The sequence below is a fragment of the Astyanax mexicanus genome, chromosome 3, assembly GCF_023375975.1.
Source record: "Astyanax mexicanus isolate ESR-SI-001 chromosome 3, AstMex3_surface, whole genome shotgun sequence".
NCBI classification, from domain to species: Eukaryota; Metazoa; Chordata; class Actinopteri; order Characiformes; family Acestrorhamphidae; genus Astyanax; species Astyanax mexicanus.
The window spans coordinates 41,626,805-41,648,606 of NC_064410.1; the positions used below are offsets into that span (position 1 = coordinate 41,626,805).

Sequence of the window (21,802 nt, forward strand, 5' to 3'; positions counted from 1 at the left end):
TATTTCTCTACAGGGACTACACAAGCTGTGTGTGCTTGAATGAGCACATCTGTATCAGCAATGGGTGAAGCTAAAGTAGCTCAAAGAATCTGGGTATCCACCTAGACAACAGCCTATTTCCATGCCTTGCTTCTGCATTGTTTAAATAGCAGCAGGGCTTGTTAATATATCTACGTCGTTGGCCAAGGCGGCCTGGAATTGAGGTGTATCTTGAGGTGTATCTTGGCAACCAGTCAGAAGTTCATTGCTATCTTGGCAGTGAATTGTCGTACCTGGCTCTTAAAGGCAATGGCAAGTGACACGCTGATTGGTTCATCGTACGTGTACTTTTCCCGTCGTTACGATAGCAAAGACACACTGACATGCCCTAAATCAAGCTGTCTGACGTGTGGTTGACGGCTTCCTATAGAGCGCTAAAATAGGACATAGGGCTGGTTACACTACATAGCTCTTTCAATGGAGAATCTCCATTCACTGGTATATATATATATATATATATAATGACTATAATAACATACATACACAGAAGGATTTTCTGTTTACATGGTAGAGAACAATGTATAATTGTGTATAAAAGACCTTGGTTCAGTCTTCAGGTAAAAAATAAAAAAGTTACACTATTGAAAGTAAAAAAACATTCAACTAAAGCATATTTCGGTTTTGATTTTTTTTAAGATGTAGGTTTGGAGGTCATTTCTGAGGTGATTTCTGTGAGTAAGCATTGTGCACTAAGTGTTTTTGATTATATCACTTAACGGTAAATGCTCAAATACATCACCAATACAACACGCATGGAAAATATCCATTGAATTGGTCAAAACATCAAAAAATCTATGTTAATAGAGTCAGATCCGGCTTTGCAGAAAACCTACAGCCCTTACATCACTTCCTTACATCACTGTCGCCATTGAAAACATTTAATATTTTTGTATAATGTGGACATTTCCTTAATTTAAATACAATTGTGAGGTGAGAAATGTGGAAAAATGTGAGCACCATGCCACCATGGAGAGTTAATTATAGGGTACCACTTTAAAATAAGGCTACCTTTATAAAGGGGTTATAAATGGTATATAAAGGAGATTATTAATGGTTATTAATTAAGCTGCAAATACTTTAAAACTCATTAATAAGCAGTTAATACAAAAATAACAACATAGATAGAAATGACAACAGTAGTGATTCCACGCTCATTTCTACTGTCAAACCTCAGATCTTTCTAGATACTGATCTTATTTTGTTTTTTCTTTAAATCAGCATTAAACTTGCCATATTAATATATTTGCAAGAATGTTTAACTATTTACTATAAATTAAATTACTTTAATTAGTTGAATTAAATCACTAAGCAAACAACGGATCACTGTTGCCTTTTCTTATAATGTGTTGTAACTGCTTATCAATGGTTTTAAGGCATTTACAACCTAATCAACAATACTTAATAATCTAATTTATAAACCATTTATAAACCCTTTATAAGGGTAGTCTTATCTTAAAGTGGTGCCAATTATGGTTACTTACATTCAGCAGAGGCGCCAGTTCCACTACGACCACCGGCTCAGTGGGTTTGGGTAGAGGACGTACTGTCACTGTCAGAATCTTCGAGCTGATCACCAACGGATCTCTGAGAGACACAAAAAACAAGACAGAAAGTGATGAAGAACAAAACAAACAAATCACTCTACTGCAATGAATGAAGTGTTGCTGTGACCTAATTGTATATATATGTTTGTTTGGTTGGGTTGGCTTGTGTGTGAGTATGTGTAAAAGAGGGTGATAAAAATAAAGAAATAGAGAGAGAGAGAGAGAGAGAGAGAGAGAGATGGAAGTGAGGTCATAAAGAGGAACAGACTGGACAGACTTATTTGTCCCGCAGCAGCAAGCGAGAGCGAGACTGTGCTCCCTCTCTCTCTCTCTCTAGAGAAAATTAATGAGACGCAAACCAAGAGCCAACAAAAACTAAACAAACAGCCGTGATCCCATACATATTCAACAGCCCCGGCTGCAACCAAGCACACTCAAAGAGCACTGACCTGGATACCTCTCACCCCAACTCATACTAACAGAAACAGAGAGAGGCAGGCGGAGAAAGAGAAGAAAAAGGAAGAGAAAAGCCCTATGAAATCTCTTTTATTTTTTATTTTATCTTTTACATGATGGATTTAGTTTTTCCTAAAATGACATATCATCAACAAAAATTATACAAACAGCAGCTAAATGTATTGTGTATTTATTCAAATAAATGTTTATTAATTACTAAAATATAACTTGATATAAAAATAAATACGCATGTTCATCCAACTATACTGTACATCTATTGCTTAATATATATATATATATATATATATATATATATATATATATATATATATATATATATATATATATATATATGTTATATGTTTGAGTAAAATGAACATTGTTGTTTTATTCTATAAACTACAGACAACATTTCTCCCAAATTCCAAATAAAAATATTGTCATTTAGAGCATTTATTTGCAGAAAATGAGAAATGTATGAAATAACCAAAAAAGATACAGAGCTTTCAGATCTCAAATAATGCAAACAAAACAAGTTCATATTCAAAAAGTTTCAAAGAGTTCAGAAATCAATATTTGGTGGAATAACCCTGGTTTTTAATCAAAGTTTTCATGCATCCTGGCATGTTCTCCTCCACCAGTCTTGCACACTGCTTTTGGATAACTTTATGCCGCTCGTGGTGCAAAAAACTCAAGCAGTTCAGCTTGGTTTGATGGCTTGTGATCATCCATCTTCCTCTTGATTATATTCCAGAGGTTTTCAATTTGGTATAATCAAAGAAACTTTTTAAGTGGTTGCTTATTTTTTTTTTCCAGAGCTGTATAGTTTAGATTGGCAGATTCTCTACAAGAGGACAGGAGCAGTGCTCATGGTTTTGGTGTTCACCATTTGAAACAGAGGGGAATACACCCACGATAAACCAAGAACCTGTTCACAGCCACAAAATGAATGAACCACTACATAATTTGTAGAACATGTACAGTAATATTCCTGGTTTAAAATATATTTAATTTGACTGATCAGTTAAATTAATTAATAATACGACAAAAAAACTAGCCTGAACTTAATTTATACACATTTTTAAGAACTGCCTCTAATTTCAATACATATTAGGAACAGTTTTATTTTCTGTTTGGTTTCTTCGTCATGAAAGGTCATAGGTCCTTCTGCTAGCAGTTATTGTTGTTGGTAAAATCCACATTTTTTAATCCACATTTTTTTTGCAAAGAGACTTTTGAAGAGCTACTAGAAGCTACTAGGCTGACTTGTTGAGCTTAATTTCACAATGCCCTTGAGAAGTGTTTTTCTTGTATACAGTATGTTGTCAGAGCTGTTACATAAGTGTTTTGAGCCAAAAAAAATACACTTCAAGGTACATTATGCTCAGGTGCTAAAATTATAGTTTTTTTATTCAAACTTATTTTTTAGTATTTATATCTGAAATCCATTGATAACTGCAAATCCTTCACTCTCCTCATCACTGAAATCATAAGACCCAAACAAAAGAGTGAAGTAAGTAGAGAAAAGACAAAAATAAAGAATAAATAGAAAGCTAGAGGAACAACAGATAGGACAGTGGAAAGGGAGAGAAACAGACATGTTGAAAAGTAAACTGCTAAAGATGTACTAAGAGTAAAGAGGCAGAGAGAAAGAAAGGAAATGAGAGGAGCAGAGAGAAAGAGAATAAAATAAGAAAAAAGACTGAGAGGAAAGAGGCAGGGATAGAGAGAATGTAATAGTGAACAGGCAGAGCTGAGAGTATAGGGTAAGTGGTGGTGAAAGCTGTGCTGTAGAGCAGTGGGGTAAAGGGTTCTGACACAGTTTGCTGAGTGTGGATGGCAGAGCCCTGCAGGTTTAGAGTGAAAGAGGGGTTAACAGGGTTAACTCTGCATGCCCCTTAGTTCAAGCCAAGAACATCTTCCTAATTAAGCTTCTCTCCTGCACAGCCTGCACCATTCAAATAACATGTCCAGGCAGAAGCTACTCATCCTGCTGGATGCGGATCAAGAATAAAAATCTGTTTATTTCTACCCAGACTCTACCTCTCTATAGCAAATGATAGGTGGCTTAAATTAGAGAAAAGGAGGGTCACTTAACAATCCCTTAAAATAGCTTTTTTTTTTACAGGTATAGGTAATAAAAATAAAAAAATAAAATAACTTGTTTACAGTCTGAAAAATTGAGGGCTTTAAAATCTCCTACAGGACACTTGGAGAAGCCGCCTGTTTTCTCTCTTCTCCACTTAATAATTTCAGATCAGTAACAGAAATCAACCCAAATTCTACATGCTTGAAAAATGTGTGTAAAAACTAGACAAACATAATGAAACTAAAGGTTTGGAGGACATGAACTGTTTGATTTGTATTCAGTAAAATATTGATTTTAAAATGAAGTTTAGGAAAGAGTCAATTTTATGATTTTATTCATTATATTTCGACATAAGCAGATTTACTTATACATTTTTTAATATATTTTCTATTACAATTACAGTTATGTATTTCAGTAATGTTCCTTATCAAACATGAAAACTTTTTATGTAATGCTTGAATAGAAATCCTCAAGATTTAGTGGCAGACAATTGACAAATATTACTAACCAATAGGATGCATTATTTCACCCATTACATTTCAAACCAATCAAAAAGCACAACTAGCTCTTAGCAAGAGACTCTCCATGACATGTTTGTATATTGTTTTTTTTTTTTTTTTTTTTTTTTTCTTAATTCAATCCACACTGACGCAATAATCTGGTTAAAAGAATGTTCAATGTAATCTCGTTATGTGTGCAATCAGTCGCATGCAGTTGGTGCCTATAGACAATAATTTTCCTGTATTTACATAGCAATAGAGTCCCAACTGACTTCTGCATTGGCTGTGTTTCTCCCAAACGTTCTGGCCTCACATCTGCCTTTACTGTCTGTAATGATTACATTTCCATAATCTACTGTCTCATGATGTCACATCACACCATCTGACTTATTTAATCTAGGACTGTTCCACGATTCCCTCTCACCTGCATACTAATCACATGCACCTGTTTTAATCACCACCTCTTGTATGTATACCCCTTCAGTTTGTTAAAGTAAACTGATACATTGCGAAGTATTGCCAACTGTTCATATTATTTATTGCATACTGTTTTATCTACCTGTTATTGATCTCCTCCTATTTAGTTTTCTGTTTAACCTTGTTGCTTTACCCCTTTTGGTTTGGTAGCCTAGTTGTCTTCTGTTTAGCCATTTCACCATGTTTTGGTTTATGGTTTATGATTCTGGCTCTCTCGTGTGTTTTGGTTGCTCTAGTAGTCTTGTATGCTTTCACAACTGTCAGCCTATTAAATCATTTTCAACCTTTATTTCTGTAAGACTAAAAAAAAATACTAAAATAATTGGACTAGCTTAGCTCTTCCCACTCAGGAGACAACAGATATTTGGCTCAGGTTACATTTATTTGGTGTGAAAGTGACAAAGGATGTCCCATTACAGGCATTCACACCTCTCTGCCTCACTTCCTCCTCTCTCCACTCCTCTGCTTTATGAACTTTGAACCAGATGGTGAGCTCAGGATTGGAGAAGAGAGGGAGAAAAGCTTCAGGGACAGTGAGAGATAGACTGAGGAAGAGAAGAGAGTCAATCACTTGTTCACTGTTAGGGACGTTTACTATTCTCGGCCTCGGCAGATGAGTTAGTCATATCAGAGGAGTGGTAACAGAAGGATGTGAACACTATAGATTGTCTCTTGGGGGATTATGGGATTAAAGACCACACTATAGGCCAAATGTTGTAAGCTACATTCCCAGAGAGGATATTACAGCATTCCTAGCATTGATCTTGCTGTATTTGCTGTAGCAGGTGCCAGTGAAAGAGGTACGGCACGCAAGGCCAACTGGTCCTCTTTGACGTCAGATGATAAAGTGTAAAAGGACGTACTCTAACCTTGATATGATTTGTACTCCAAGACGGACATCAATTTTTGTAATACTCACGCAATTTTTTTTTTCTTCCAAAGATATTTACTGTAGTTAACCCTTTAGAGTCTTGTACAGAGTCTTTAGCAGAAGGCTGATACTCTTAGACTAGGTCTCTGTAACCTTCTTAAGTATGAGGATTCTATCTGGATAAGGCTAACCATACAAATGTGCCATATTTATCGCACTCTAAGGCACACTTTAAATCCTTTAATTTTTTCCAAAAATAGTCTGTGTGCCTTATAATCCGCCTTATGTACTGTATAAATTTTACCAATCAGGTATTAAGAGCAGTAAAGCCACTCCGCTGAAGTACAGCGTTATACAGGAGTTTCAGTTTAGTTCTCCAGCAATATTAGCATTAGCCACTAACCACGTTAAACCGTTCAGGGGTGAGTATTATCAGCCTGTAGCCTGCTGCTAACCCCGGCTAGCACTGCTAGAGCAGTATTAGCATTAGTCACTAACCACGCTAAGTGATAGCTACTCCGCCTTTCTTAGGTGAGTATTATCGGCCTGCAGCCTGCTGCTAACCCTGGCTAGCACTGCTGGAACAGTAAAAAGCATTAGCCACTAACCACGCTAAGCGATAGCTTCTCCGGCTTTCTTAGGTGAGTATTATCGGCCTGCAGCCTGCTGCTAACCCTGGCTAGCACTGCTGGAACAGTAAAAAGCATTAGCCACTAACCACGCTAAGCGATAGCTTCTCCGGCTTTCTTAGGTGAGTATTATCGGCCTGTAGCCTGCTGCTAACCCTGGCTAGCACTGCTGGAGCAGTAAAGGCATTAGCCAATAACCACGCTAAATGATAGCTCCTCTGCCTTTCTTAGGTAAGTATTATCGGCCTGTAGCCTGCTGCTAACCCCGACTAGCACTGCTGGAGCAGTATTAGCATTAGTCACTAACCACGCTAAGTGCTAGCTCTTTTGTCATTCAGAGATGAGTATTATTGGACTGGCTTACCGGAAAATGCAAGGTTCTTCAGTGTAGCGGAACTAGAAGGAAAACATGGCGAATCCCCTGTTCCTTACTAGTATCACATTATGAATTTTTAAATCCAGTGCGCCTTATGTATGAAAATAGACCAGAAAATAGTTTATTAATAGTGTGCCTTATAGTGCGAGAAATATGGTGAGTGTAAAAACAACCAAGACACGTTAATACAGATACAAATTTACATTACATTATTTAAACCACTTAATGGGGTGGTCTGACACAAGTGAACGAATCCATCTCTCCAAGAAGCATTTGCCAACCACAACTCCTCCCACTACGATTGAAACTCCTCCTCCCACAATACTGGGTAATTACTGAGTTAACCAGTCTTTTACCCCACTATCTGGCCACACCTGGCATTAGGTATCGTGTCAACAGGTTCCTGTTCATCTGCTCCAGAGACTCCTATTCTATTCACAGTACATTTGTTAAGGGATTAAACATGGTATATTGTTCAGAGTTCATCTGAACATCTGAGTCAGAAATCGATGCAACTTAAAGTCGCTAAATACATTCACTAGAAAGGGTGTATATATAGTGTATGTGTAGTTATTTACAGAAAGCAGTATAGGGCATATATATACTGCATATAAACCAACTTATTTCTCTTTACCTATTTTTTATTTATTTATTTATTTTTGCCACACCTCTCTTGCTTTCTTTCTCAAAAGAAAAATATACCCACAAGTTTTTGATACTTACCCAGTGGCACTGCAGGAGGCCTCGTGCATTCTCCTAATAGGTTAAAAGGTTAGAACCTTAAAACAGACATCTTAACATGCTAAGCTGTTTTGTGCTGCAGTTAAGCCACAGTTATCGCCGCCTCTCGTCTATTCTTAAGTTGCTTTGTTAATCAGGGAGACTTACTTGGGCGCTGGCAGGATGAAGTTGAGGGTGCGGTACAGGATAGCGCCGATGACAAAGTAAGATGCCTCATCTGATTCTGCAAACAGAGCATAAGCAACACAGACAGCGTTAAAAGCAGATCAGCAGGCGACCAACAGGCTTATTACTTTAAGTCATTTGGCATTATGCAAATGCTTGCTGAACCTCGCCCAAGTAGCATACAAAGTAGCACCTGAAGTTACATTTCTTTGACAGAATCACACCCTACATAGTCACAAACACATATATACGAGTCCTGATTTGAGGTAAGTATGAAAAAGGATTTTACCCCAACATTAAAATTAAAGATACCATATATTTCACTATTTTTTTCCTAATTCACTAGTACTACTGGTTAGATTATAGTGGTTGTATGTACCAAATTCAAAACACTTTTATACGTGTTTTATATGTTTCATATGTGGACATCAATGGGTGGTGTTATAAATTGAATAGATGGAATTCATGGAATTCATTAGAAGAGGTCCTTCTTAGTAGCCTACTGGTTATACAAATGGAACAAAGAAACAAATAGAACAGAACAATCTACCAAGGTCTCACAGTGATTCCAGGAAAATTCCTGCTGAGAAAGCTTGTGTGCCTTTTCATTTAATGATTTCATTGTCCAATAAAATACAGTAATTCAGTAAATTAAATTTTTACCCTCTATTCAGTGTAAATGAAAATAAGCAATGGGTTGAGCAGCAATTATTCAGTTTGGTATGAGATTAGCCAGTGTGATTTCCAGCTGATGGATACAAGCTGTACAGGACTAGTAGAGAAACATTAGCTGAGATAATCTAGCAAATTTCAAGTCACATATGATCTGTGTGGACCATTGTGTTGCACTGAGGAATCGGATAGTGCTCAGAGCCATGAAGCTCCGGAGTGCATCAACACATGATGGTAGTGTAGTCTAACTTAATGTTAGCTTATTTAAAATAACTTTTTTCCTTATTTTTTTTTTTTCACATGGGACATTTTCTGTAGCCTTATTTTATTTTATTTTATATTTTGTCAAGACTATTGCTAAGAGCACTTCTGTCTCACCCAAACTCCAGTCTCCGGACTACATTGTCCAGAATGCACAACATACCAACATCACACTTATTCCCAATCACATGGCACTGCACACAGCACCACCAGGAAGTAAATCACCAGAGTTCTAAACACCTGTGTTATGTTTTGCTGAGTATTTATATTCTCTTTATCCTCATACATCACATTTCCCATTGTCATTGTGTTTACTCTCTTGTTTTTGACCTTGTTTGTATTTACCAAGCCCTAATTTTTGCCAAATTTTTGCCCTCTGATACTGCCTAGCTGTGTATGACCTCTGGTCTGTTTATCATCCCTGGTATGTTATCTCCTTGTTGCTGCTGTTTGCCATTGTCTGACCATCCCTTTGTCTGATACTTTATTAATATTAATAAAGTATATTTAGATTTGCAGCTGCACGTGTCTAAGATTTGCTCAATAATGGCACCTTTTAAGTCTTGTAGTTGAGATTTTATGACGTTTCATAACATCTTAAAGCAGTGTGTGCAGAATGTATGTAGGGGAAACACCAAACCACATTTTTCTTTAAGATGCAGAAAACAGTATGTTTGAAATATATGTACAATATTTATACACTGTTAAAAAAAAGGGAACACCTAAACAACACAGTGTAACTCCAAGTCAAACACATTTCTGTGAAATCAAGCTGTCAAGTTAGGTCGCAACACTGATTGTGAATCAATTTTACCTGCTGTTGTGCAAATGGAAGCATTCTACTATGTAATAAATACAGATTTTCAACTGGAATACTTTATTCATTGAGATTTAGGTCGTTATTTTAATATTCCCTTTATTTATTTTTTTTTAATTGTATTTTGTCGCTGTCCAATGAAAAACACTTATCTCCATAACAGCAACTTTACAGGAGAGAGAAAAAAAGCTTGTAAACTTTCAATGGAAGTTAATGTAAAATGAGTTTATTTCAGGTCATTTTGAAGAGTTTCTATTGGTTCGTTCATCAAGAAATTTTGGCACAGTGTAAGGGACAGTTTGTCTGTTCAAAGACAGACAGTGTAGTAAACTAAAAATCGACAAAAATGGAGATGTTTTTTTTTTTATAGGACAACGACAATTTGTACTCAGTTAACTAAGCAAAAGCAAAGCAAAAACTTCAAGTTAATCATGGAGTTTGGTAATTAAATTCATATAGCTAGAGTCCATAAGCAACCCTCTAACTCAATCCATGTACCAACACTGCAGAATCCCACCTTCTTTTTTTGACTTTTAGCTTTTTTTAACAACTCGACCGCCTCACGCATCCCTAGACGTTCCACGAACAACCATCACAGAAGCGATTGTGTCAGTTTTTCAGAACTCAAGTTGACATTCAAGTTCCTTCATGTAGTTCAGACACACAGACAAAGAGCAACAAGTAAAGAGCAGCAGAGCAGGGTTTACACTGTCCGACAGAAGGACTTTTGAGTCAGACTGGACAAAGAGTGACATTTCGGAGGGAAGCCGAGAACGAGAAGTGCCCACCAGTCTGAATCTCCTGCCGTCTGTCCACCCCTCCTCACAATCCCCTCATTCCCTGCCTCGTTTCAACTCTCTGCCTGCATCCCTCACTTCTGTACTTCCTCCATCTTTTTTTTTTTTTTTTTAGTTTTGTTCTCTCCATCACAGACGCACGCTTTCCTCCTCGTGCACCTCTTCACATCTTTGTTTGCCTCCATGAGGCTGCTTCCTTCCGCACGCCTTTCTTCCCGGTCCCTGCTTCTTCCCCAGCCAAGCCCTTCTTCCCAATGCTGAGCCATGCTGAGATCTTTAGGTGAGTGCCATCATGCTGGATGGTAGGAAGAGGTGTACATGAATGGGGCAGGGTTTGGATAGAGAACTGCTGAGGTGTTTAACTGTGGCCCTGACCCAATTGATGCAGTTGTGAATGTAAGGCTGTAGGGCGTCTCATTTCTTTTCTCAGTTGTTTAAAGGGGAGCTCAGGAGAAGTTATTCTGTGGCGTTTGTTTGTGCAGGGTATCAGTATTTATGGGTAAATTACATTCAAGACTTTTTAGAGCAGTTTCCCAGACTGGGATTTAACATAGACTTTGACTACACAGCAATTTAAATGTATATTCTTTTTTTCAAAGAAAGAACAAATATATTATATATAATAAAACACCAGGCTTAATCCCTTCTATAATAAAAAAAATATATAAAAGACTTTTACTACCCCTTAAAGACAAAATTATGGACACTTTCGCAATAGCAAAATAGCAAAGGCACACAACATTAATATAAAGTTTACAGACTTCCCAGAATGCTTGATTCATGTGTGCTTTTCTGTGACAAGTAAATATTTCAAACACTAATAAATTACCAGTTTTGCACAAACAAAAAATAAAAAAATATATAAATAATGCAACTAATTTAATACTGAAAATATGGTCCAGTTAAAAAAATGGGATTTTCCAATTTTCATTAAATTATATAATAATTATAATATTTTCTTGATTCTGTATGTCATTAAATTGGTAAGCTAAACTGCACTGGATATTTGGAAAATAAAACTGAAAATACAAATAGTTGTTTTCAGACCTTTTGCACATAATATTATTGTTAACATTAATGTTTTTAGACTTTTTTATGGTCTATAGTCTACTTCATCAACTTCACAAATTGCAAAGAATAAAGTCAATCTATACTGTCATGTCATTTCCAAGAAAAAAATATCTATATGTATTTTCATATGTGGATAAGCTAATATATTTTTACTGATTTAATTGATTCTGGTATGTCACAATGTGTGTACATTCTGCTTCCTGAACTTCCTCATTATCTGCTGATTGTTTCTTGTCCATCTGAGCACGCACATGCTGTGCTGTTTTTCTGCTATATAGAGTTGTTTGAGCACTTTCCATTAGAGTGGTTGCAGCCTTTCCAGAACATATTTTTCTGTACCAGCTGTAAAAGTCAACATTATGTTTTAAAACACTCTTGTATCCTCCATTGTTTATCTTCTTCTGTGCTGTTCTTATTCTTTTATACAGTGTAGGTTATGCTTAGGGTTATTAATGGAATATTGCAGACAATTACTGATAAAAAACTGATTTAAACCTCTAATTTTGTAAGGGGGGCACTAGCCTCAAATGCCAAAAGTCATTGGATAACAGTAAATACAATGATGTTGAAGTGTTGCCACAGAGGACAGTTAGGAACACCTGTGTAAGTTGTAATGTGTTATTTTGTGAGTGAGGCTGAACGCTGGCCAGCATGCTCATGGCAAGGCGATAGAAATTGTATATGTACAGCTCTGGAATTTTTTTTAAAATACGAGACCACTTAAAAATGATGAGTTTTTGATTTTACGTGATTAAAAACTTCTAGAATATAATCAAGAAAAAGACAGATGATCACAACCATCAAACCAAGCTGAACTGCTTGTATTTTTGCACCAGGAGTGGCATAAAGCAGTGTGTAAGACTGGTGGAGGAGAACATTCCAAGATGTATGAAAACTGTGATTAAAAACCAGAGTTGTTCAACCAAATAGTTGTTATTAATAATTGTTATTAATAATTGTTAATCAATAAACACATATATATATATATATATATATATATATATATATATATATATATATATATATATATATATATATCAAAATCAGAGAAACTGACTCAGAAACTAAAGTGGTCTCTTATTTTTAGTTTTTAGAGTAACAGTTGTGTCATAGTTGGACTACAATAGTTAGACTAGAAGGAACTACTACTAATAAATGTGAAATTAGCTTACATTTCTGCACATTGGCAGACTACAACACTCAAGAAATAATAAAATAATATATATATTTTTTAGAGTTTACAGTACAGCAGTTCAGTTCACTTATTTAAAATGTAACAAGCTCATATTAGGCTTTAATCACTGTGTCATTTCTTATTTCCTCTGAACTCTTTAAAAATAAACATTGATACGTGTATTTTGCAAGACAAACCGCACACAGACAGTTATCCCACTGAATATTTCACTTTAATTTAGTGAAAAATTACCCAGATCGCACGGCGCTCCTTGTCCCCGCAATAAGACTATGAAATTCTCATTTGTAATTATTGAGCTCGAATCAGACATGTGAAATAATACCATGCATGCTGATAGAATAAAAAGGGGGGGGGGAGCGAAGAAAGCACAGAAAGCACTGATTGAAGCACAGCGTTCACTCTGCACAGCGGGTCTATTAAAAAACAAATCCAAGTGTAATCAGCGAACTGTGGACCGAGTCATTCAATATTAAAGAGATTTGTCCTTTGTGGTGTTTGTGTTGTTTGGCTTATTCATTGTTTATTATTTATTTATTTTTTTAACACTTAGAGGCCGATGTGGATAAAGATGGGTGAGATGTGTGAGGTGTGTCTGTCTTTAGGTTTCTCTAAAAAAAATAAATAAATAACAAAAGCTGGTCTTAGATGGGCCTTAGAGAGGAGTGGAGGCTTTCTGAGAGGAGCACAAGGCTGGAGTCGATCACACGCCAATCAATTGGAGCTTGAGACTGGCTGCTTGTTAAACGGAGCGATGCTTTAGTAGCGTAGAGATGCAGAGGGCCTTGACAAAAGACTGAATGGGGAGTCAGCAACACAACCTTCCTTCATTTTTTTTTTTTTCTGTAACAGAGCCACAGTAGACGAGGAGATGCTGGTCTGACAAAGTTCTCTGCTGTTCTAGAGAATAAACAGAGAATCAACAATCAAGTGCTGGACAAGGGGGTTTCTTATCGCCCACAGCAGGGGGTGGGGAGGAGCGTGTGTTTACACAAGAAGCCGCCGGTGTTTCTTATTATCGTTCAGGGAGGCTGAGTGTAATGACTCAGTCTGGAATAGGAGGAGCTGTCTGTGGCTGAGATGCCAGACTGGAACGGCAGCCATTTCCTCTATCTTCGTCTGTTTTTCTCCCCGTGTCATTTGAGCCTCTCTTTAGCCCTCAATCTCGCTCTTCAAACGCCTCCCGCTCTAACTGGCTCTTTTCTTTCTCTGTGGCACTATCTGCAACCTCTCCTGCCTTCATTTCCTCCTCTAGCACCTGAAGAACTCGGCATCTCTCCCTATGATCTAAACCTCAGGTTCCTTTTCACCCTCATCTTCTCTTTCTCTTTCTCTCTGTCTGTTTCTCTCCCTCAAAACACACTCGCTCGCTCCATCCCTCCATCTTTTTTCTCTCGCGCCTTCGCTTTCTGAAACACAATCGATTTTTCTCCTCAGACCTCGGGGTGACTGAGGTGCTCGCAGCTTGAAGAGAGAAGAAAAAAGAGAGTAGAGAGAAAGAGAGAGATAGTAAGAGAGAGATAGGCTGACAGACAGAAAGAAGAAAGAAAGAAAGAAAGAAAGAGAGAGAGAGAGAGAGAGAGAGAGAGAAGTGTAGCAGGGTATGGGAAGCAGGGAAAAAAAAGAAAGAGCTGAGTAATAACTCCAACAAGGATTACACACGTGGAACTGATGCCCAGCTCAGACTATCAAACCAGCTGAAAGGAGAGCAAGGCTGGAACACGTTTCTGACACCTGCTGTCTGATGCCCAGTCAGTGTTTAGCACCACTGTTTGTCCACAGCGCCTCCATTTCTGCAGCTCTCTGAGGAGTAAAAAAGCGTATTGTATATTACAACAGGGCTCCACTCACCGTCGGAGGACAGAGTGAAGACTTCTTTGGGGATGAAGAGTTTGTCCTCCGCTGACCGCGCCCAGTCCTTCATCCCCCGCCTGCCCTTCGTAGGGAAGTTGATGTCGCTGGAGACTGCCGACACCGGCTCACGCTGGATGGTGATTACTGACAGAGACACACAGACAGACAGACAGACAGACAGAAGGAAAGAAATAGATTGTATAAGATAGTTTGGAATCATGTGGCAGTTTAATAACTACTGTTTTGTTTTTTAATTCAACAGTAATTTAAGAGATTAATAGATTGATGGAGATACTGCACACTGCACACTAAACAACTACTAAATAAAGAGATTTCTGTATGCTGTATTAAATAATCTTCAAGACTTCTGGAAAGAAACATTAGGATTAAATGATAAATAATAAATAATACAGTGTATAGTCCCTTTAAAATATCTGCCATAGAACTTAATCAGGTTCTTAAAAAAAAATGAAGAATTGCAAATGTAAATTCTATGATAACTTTCTTTGCTGATGTTGAGTGTCCAAATGTTATGAAATTATCTACAGCTCTATGAATCATTCCAGAAACAATTAAAATGTTTTGATATGTTTTCATTTTAGTTTCTTATTTTTTTTTCTATTCAATGAACTACTTTATTCTTAATTAAGTATGATACTTAATAGAAAAATCAATAATACTAAAAAAAAAAATAATCATAATATTATCTCACTATAAACTGTTCTATTATAAATTTCGATTATTATAATCATGAAAACATTTTGCAAATATAATAATTAATAAAATGTATACTTTTTATTGTTGCTCCTGAAGTAAAGTTAAGTAAATATATAATGTTGGACTTAATGGTTATTAATATCAGGCAACAGAATCAGATATCAGAGTGAAAAAAAAATGTCTAATTAAACAAAACAATTTTTTTATTTTAAGGTCAAACTGCTAATCTGTAAATCTACAGAGATTTTCTCCTTAAAAATGTATATTTGGATGTGCTTCTGTTTATTTACAGTAAGCTTAGATTTCCAATATTTTAGCATGGCAGAGCTAGCCATGATTAACAGTGCTTAGCCCTAGTAAATGTCACCTGACAGCGCTACACTGAGGAACCCTAAATGTTGCTATCAGCTAGCAGTTTGTCCCACGTAGCTTGTTAGCACTGCGGTTAGCAGCTAATGCTAATACTTCAGAGGAGTGACTTTACGGCTCCTTACAACCTGACTAGTAGAATTCATACATAAGACGCACCGGATTATAAAATGGACTGAAATTATAATTTTTTGGAAAATTATAGGATTTTAAGTGCGCCTTATAGTCTGAATAATATGGTATTAGTTATATTGTATGCATTAAGGCTACATACATATTACAAGCATTATTTATTATTATTTTTTACATTTGTTTTGCTTAGATCAAATTAGGCTCTCTTGTCGGTTACATGTATGTGGCACATGCATTTTTTATGTGGTGTAGGATTTTGACTCCCCACCAGAGTCAGACCTCCCTTAAGCAATGTTCTGTTGTTTGTTGTGAAAGAAAACTTTGTATTAATAATTAATCATGAAGAGAAACAACAGGAATCACACGATTAACCTGTTGTGCTCATGCTGCTTTGTAATGTGAATCAATTAAAAGGGGAGTCTGGTTCAATCTGGCATAAACTGGCATGATAACAGCACTAAGCACATGTATACAGGCAAAATGAGGTTTAAAAAATGCCCACAAATCAGATATGTAGCGTATCAAATCTGACATGTCGACATGTCAAATAATCAGTCTGGTCATTTGAAAACAGCCTAAATAATACGTCTAAAAACGAACTACTATTTAAATTTAGATCTAAATTGCAATCTGACAGAAAAGATAGAGGAAGAAAAAGAGAGAGAGAGAGAGAAATAGAGAGAGAGAGAGAATTCTTAAGATGAGATAGTGAGTCGACAGTGAGCATTAACCGGATCAAAGTTCCCCTCATACAATATGACATCTTTCAGACATGAAACAAGAAGTCTTCATCCAGTACAGCTTCTGTCTCCATCTTTATTTCCAGCACGTTTCTGAGAGAGTTCTGAGAGAGTACTCACTGAGGTTAGTGGTGACGACCAGAAAGCTCTGGAAAGGCTTCTGAGCCTCCCCGATGAGATGGATGAAGTCTTCTACAACTCGCATTAGCAGCACAGCACCTGGAGAGACCTGAGAAGAGAAAACACATGAGGAAGGCCTCAACTAGAACAGCTCAACTGCAAAACTCCCAAAAGACATTGCTTTTAGACCTTTTAGAATGTTCTGTGTCAAAGTAAGTTGAGTTATTGTATTAATATGTACTGCATTTAAAATATATATTACACATAAGTTTTAAGATCAGTTACCAAGCAATGTAAGCTAGTGTGTGGTTAATTAGTTTTTAACAATTAACCATATATTATTAGCATCTGTACACACTACTGAATGTTTTTGTCAATTAGCACACTATACTCTATGATCTACATCATGTGGCCTTGTCTAAACGTCTGAAATAACAATGACACCTACATTTAAATCTGTGCAATTTAGTTGGATGCTCATATCCAGAGCAATTTAATAATTTACAGAACCAAAGTACTGTACTTTTGCTGTTCAGAAACTATAAGGCACATCACATTTTAAGGCGCATTTTAAACAACAATAGTAAGGAACAAGGGTGTCACCATGTTACCCTACTAATAATAAGTGCTTATTTGTCTTTCAAAGACAAATGAGCGCTGGTTATTAATCTACACACATTTTTCTCATAAAAACTGATTATTTGGGTGAGTAAAGGGATTTCGTTTTCTTACAGTAACCTTAGATTTCCAGTATTTTAGCCACAGTTAGCGCTAGTAAATGTAGCCCGACCACACTACATCGAGAAACAAAGAGTGTTCTGGTAAGCCAGGGCGCTATCAGCTAGCAGTTGGTCTCACATAGCTTATTTTAACATGGTAAATGTGCAGGCTACAGTCTGATGCACTCGCCAGCTAGCGCTGTGGTTAGCGGCTAATTGTAATACTGCTTCAGCCTCAGTGCTGAAGAAACCTAACAGAAACCCCAGTATAACGCTGTACTTCAACAACCTGACTGGTAAAATTCATACATGAGGCGCACCGGATTATTCGGTGCACTGACCATTTTTATCTGTATCTGTGGCCAGAGCTAGGCACAATATTGTGACAAATACTGTACACTGTGAAAATGTCTTCAAATATGAAGATTTAACTTTTTACTATATATCCTGGCTCTGTCAGTACTTGATTAAGGAAAAAAAAAAAAAAAAAAAAAGCGAACGCTACTCAAGTCATTTTGCCAAAGCAAGCAGAAATGTGAGATTAGTGTTCATCTATGGGAGTCAGAATTTGCATTTGTTTGCAAATGGTTAATGGACCAATTCATGATCTATTGGCAAGTCCTGTAAATGATTCTCGTCATATAATAAGATGTGAATAAAGAATGAGTAAAGATAGAAATTCAACATAATGTAGGGGCTATAAACTTTATATAAAATATAAATTATTTACAGACAATGACCACAGTATATTAATTGGACTGTAGTATGTGTGTTTACTGTGTTAAAACAAGCTACATGGGACAAACCGTTAGTTGATTTTGCCCTGGCTTAACACTCACATTGCTGTGAATCTGACAGGTATTGGGTTCCAGTATCAAACATAAACGCAGCTCAGATCGGAGTAGAAAACATCCGATTTAATGTGTTTTTTGCTGTTTACACAGCCACATATGGTGTAAAAAATCGGATCTGGGCCACATTTACTGTACCCGCTATGTGAACACAGCCTAACTGCAAATTTGACAAAGTGGTGGACAATTTTGGCTACATTTCAACAGAACAGGAAGTAATGGAACCACAGTGGCCATGTTTCCAACAGTCGTTGATTCATCCAAACATCGCCACAGCATTAATATCAGCGCAAGCTATTTAGCAGAGACTGCACGTGCCCCTGACTCCGAGACACGACTAATAGAAAACAGCGAGAAATTCAGCATGAGTTATTCTCCTCCACTCCCACGCATGATCTTTACAACACCGTCTTTATAGATTGTCGCAAGGTTTTAATTCACGCAGCCTTTGTTCTGAGGGGAAGCGTGTCACATTCCCATTTCATGATGATGTTCATGAGGCTAAAGACTCCATTCTTCAATCTAATTGGAATTCTGCCTTTGTGTGCGCAAATGAAAGAATTTATGAATGCGTGCGTCTTGCTAGTCTGCTATAGGGATTTCTGTGTATGTGTGATTGGAGTGTATGCAATGTGAGTGTATGCAAAGTGTATGCAGAATGCAGCAAACTGCATCATTTGTTACCTTTTTTCTTTTTTTTCCACCCGACCGTTTATTTGTACCAATTTAATCCCATGTAATATGCAGCAGATGGTGGTTTATATGGAGCCAAATAAGAAATGGAGTAGATTGGCTGCACTGTTTGCTTGTAATAAATAATTAAAGCGCTAACACACTTCCTTATATTTGGAAATGGGGCTTGTTTTCTGCTCTCCTGCAGGGAACAGATCTCATTTACTTACTGTAGTTTGGAGCTCTTTGACACATGTAATATTGGAGCTTTGAGCTTTGTGGGCTGTTTGCTTGGTTTCTGGCACCAGCAGCTCGTATTTGCTTTACTGTTTAAGGACAAACAGTAAAGCAAACAGAGAGAGCTTTCTTTAGTGACTGCTCTTGTGTAGTCAAGTTTATATCAACCCATACATGTCCTCAATGTAGTATGATGAGGGCAAATGCCACAGAAATAACATTTTATAGGAATTAATATGAAAAAAAGAGTTTTAGTCTCCAAAAATATATTTAAAAAAAGTTTTAAATAGTTATTTGTTGACTCCACCTCTGCATCTGTATTTGGAAAGACATTCCCAGTCACTATAAGTATTGTAATTCGGCAAATTATTATACATAGAAAAGTAATAACCAATATGGGTACCACTTTAAAATAAGACTACCTTCATAAAGGATTTATAAATGGTTTACAATTAGTTTAATAATAGTTACTAATTAGGTTGTAAATGCCTAAAAATCATTAATTATCTGTTATAACACATATGTAGAAAGGTCAACAATGACCAATGACCTGTTGTTTGCCAAATAGTGAACCCACTGCCATCTATATTGTTGCCCTGTCTATGTATGTGTTATAACTGATTATTATCCATTAATAAACTAATTGTAAGCCATTTATAAACTCTTTATGAAGGTAGTCTTATTTTAAAGGTGTACCCCAATATGTATACCTATAACTGGTATAAACCTTGCTGAACCTACAACCCAGTCATCAATAATTTGGTGCTTAAAATGCTTTTAAGGGGCTGAATGAAGGGCTCAACAGTGACAGCTTGGGAATTAAACCCACAAACTACAAATCATCAATAACCCAATCACCAATACCCGACATCTATGTACTTATTCTGGGAAAATATTAAGGGTGATTGTTTTATACATTTATGTAAAGTTTCTTTTGCTGTGTATAGACCCAACATGTCAATGCCTCTGTATGTCTTGTGTGTTTTCTTTTCTGTTACTTTCTGTTTCTGTCCTGCCTTTCAGTCTGTGCTCTTAGAGCACATGGCCTGTGTTATTGTCCTGTCTTCGCTCTAGCCATTAGTGTTGTCACCTTGTGTCTTTTTTGTAACCCCGCCCCCTCGTTTCCTGTTCCAGGTGTTCCTCACCCTCCTTGTGTATATAAGCCCCTTTATTTCAGAGTTTCTCTTGTGGAGACTTTTGTGAGCTTTATGTGCCTTGTATTGTTTCGTATGCTTTGTGTTTTCCTAGTCAGGTTTGTGTGGATTTTGTGCTATGTCTGGTCTCAGTTCTTTTGTTTTTGTAATAATATTGTAGTTTTGTTATCTTGAGTCTTGTCAGTTTAGTTTGCTTAGTCTTGTTCATTTGTTTTGCGCTTCTGCATGTTTGCTTTCAGTTTTATTTGCTGTTGTTACTATTTTATTTGATTTATTTTTGATCCATCCCATCATCATCCCTGTGTGACAGTAAAAAAATAAAAGTTTATTAAATGAAAATTAGTGCGGTAGAACTGTTTGTAAAGTACATAAATAACGTACAAATGAGTCTGAATACTCAAAATAAAATGAATCGGTGACTATGCTAGTAAGGAAGGGTTATAAAGGGAAATGCACATAATTTAAAAATATTTTAAGTAAAGCGTTGCTAATCACAGACAAATTACTTACTTTTTCAAATCAGTGATGCAATAAACTCATAGACATGCTCGACTTTTCTTAAGATTAAAGGGTCAGACAATCTCAGAACATATGGATAGCAGTGGGCAGCAGTGCCAAAATTATCACACTGTAAGTACATTATCTGTCAGTTTCAATATCCATTATGTATTAAGATTAAGATCATCCTCTACAGCTACTGCACAGCAGTATAACACATCCAAACCATCTGTAGCAGCACACACACACACACTCTCCCACACACACAGAGCTCTGGACAGCTAGCTTAGCCCCCTGGGGAGCATTTAGGGGTTAGGCACCTTGCTCAAGGGCACCTCAGAAAGTGCTATTCCTTCACTCTTCACTCACTCCCACCCTCTCTGCTTTATACCAGTCTAGAGATTTGAACCACCAGTACCAACGTACAGTACCACGTCCACTTCTTTACCCTTAAGGCCAGATCTGCCCTGTTCATACTCACACATGCATACTTAGAAAAAAAATATATATTATGTGCTTTAGGAATATTAGTTTTAACAACTTAACGCAAAAACAGTTTGGGGATTAATGCTTTATTTTTTTTTGCAAACAATCAGCATGATTTGTTGGCCTGCAGCCAATCTGAGGAGGTGTGCCAGATTGTGCTACAGCTTGCATCATTTCTACATTGAAATTACATACTAATATCAGTGTCGGGATGATTTTGATGGATACTTAAGCTAATTCACATTTTTTAGCTGTGTTTTTTTAATTTACAACAAAAGGAAAATATATTGCTTTGGTGTAATATACAGTGAATGCAGTATATAAACATGCAATTGCTTTTCAAGGCCTTACAAATGGTGCACACACCTGTATAAGTTGTGAATGAGAGTGTTTGGATGATTTTGATGGACATTTAAGCTAATTCACATTTTTTATCTGGTTTTATTTATTTAATTTTTATCTGAGCTCAAAACTAGGCTACAACCAAGTCTGCAAAACTAAACCCGCCTGTGTCTCAGCAGCACATCCACAATGTACGGAAAATGTATTGCTTTGG

At 36.7% G+C, this 21,802-nt stretch overlaps 1 protein-coding gene across 10 annotated transcripts in view; it reads right to left on the bottom strand.

Moving 5' to 3' along the window:
• The window catches only part of adgrb2 (adhesion G protein-coupled receptor B2), a 522,385-nt gene that overhangs the window by 186,889 nt on the left and 313,694 nt on the right, over positions 1-21,802 (bottom strand). For all 10 annotated transcript variants that reach the window (XM_049475339.1, XM_022683130.2, XM_049475336.1 and 7 more), the window contains exons 11-14: positions 16,630-16,738; positions 14,549-14,695; positions 7,870-7,945; positions 1,521-1,623 (exon numbers count right to left, since the gene is read on the bottom strand). In XM_049475339.1, the coding sequence (XP_049331296.1) occupies positions 1,521-1,623; positions 7,870-7,945; positions 14,549-14,695; positions 16,630-16,738 (435 nt within the window). The remainder of the gene's footprint in view (positions 1-1,520; positions 1,624-7,869; positions 7,946-14,548; positions 14,696-16,629; positions 16,739-21,802) is intronic.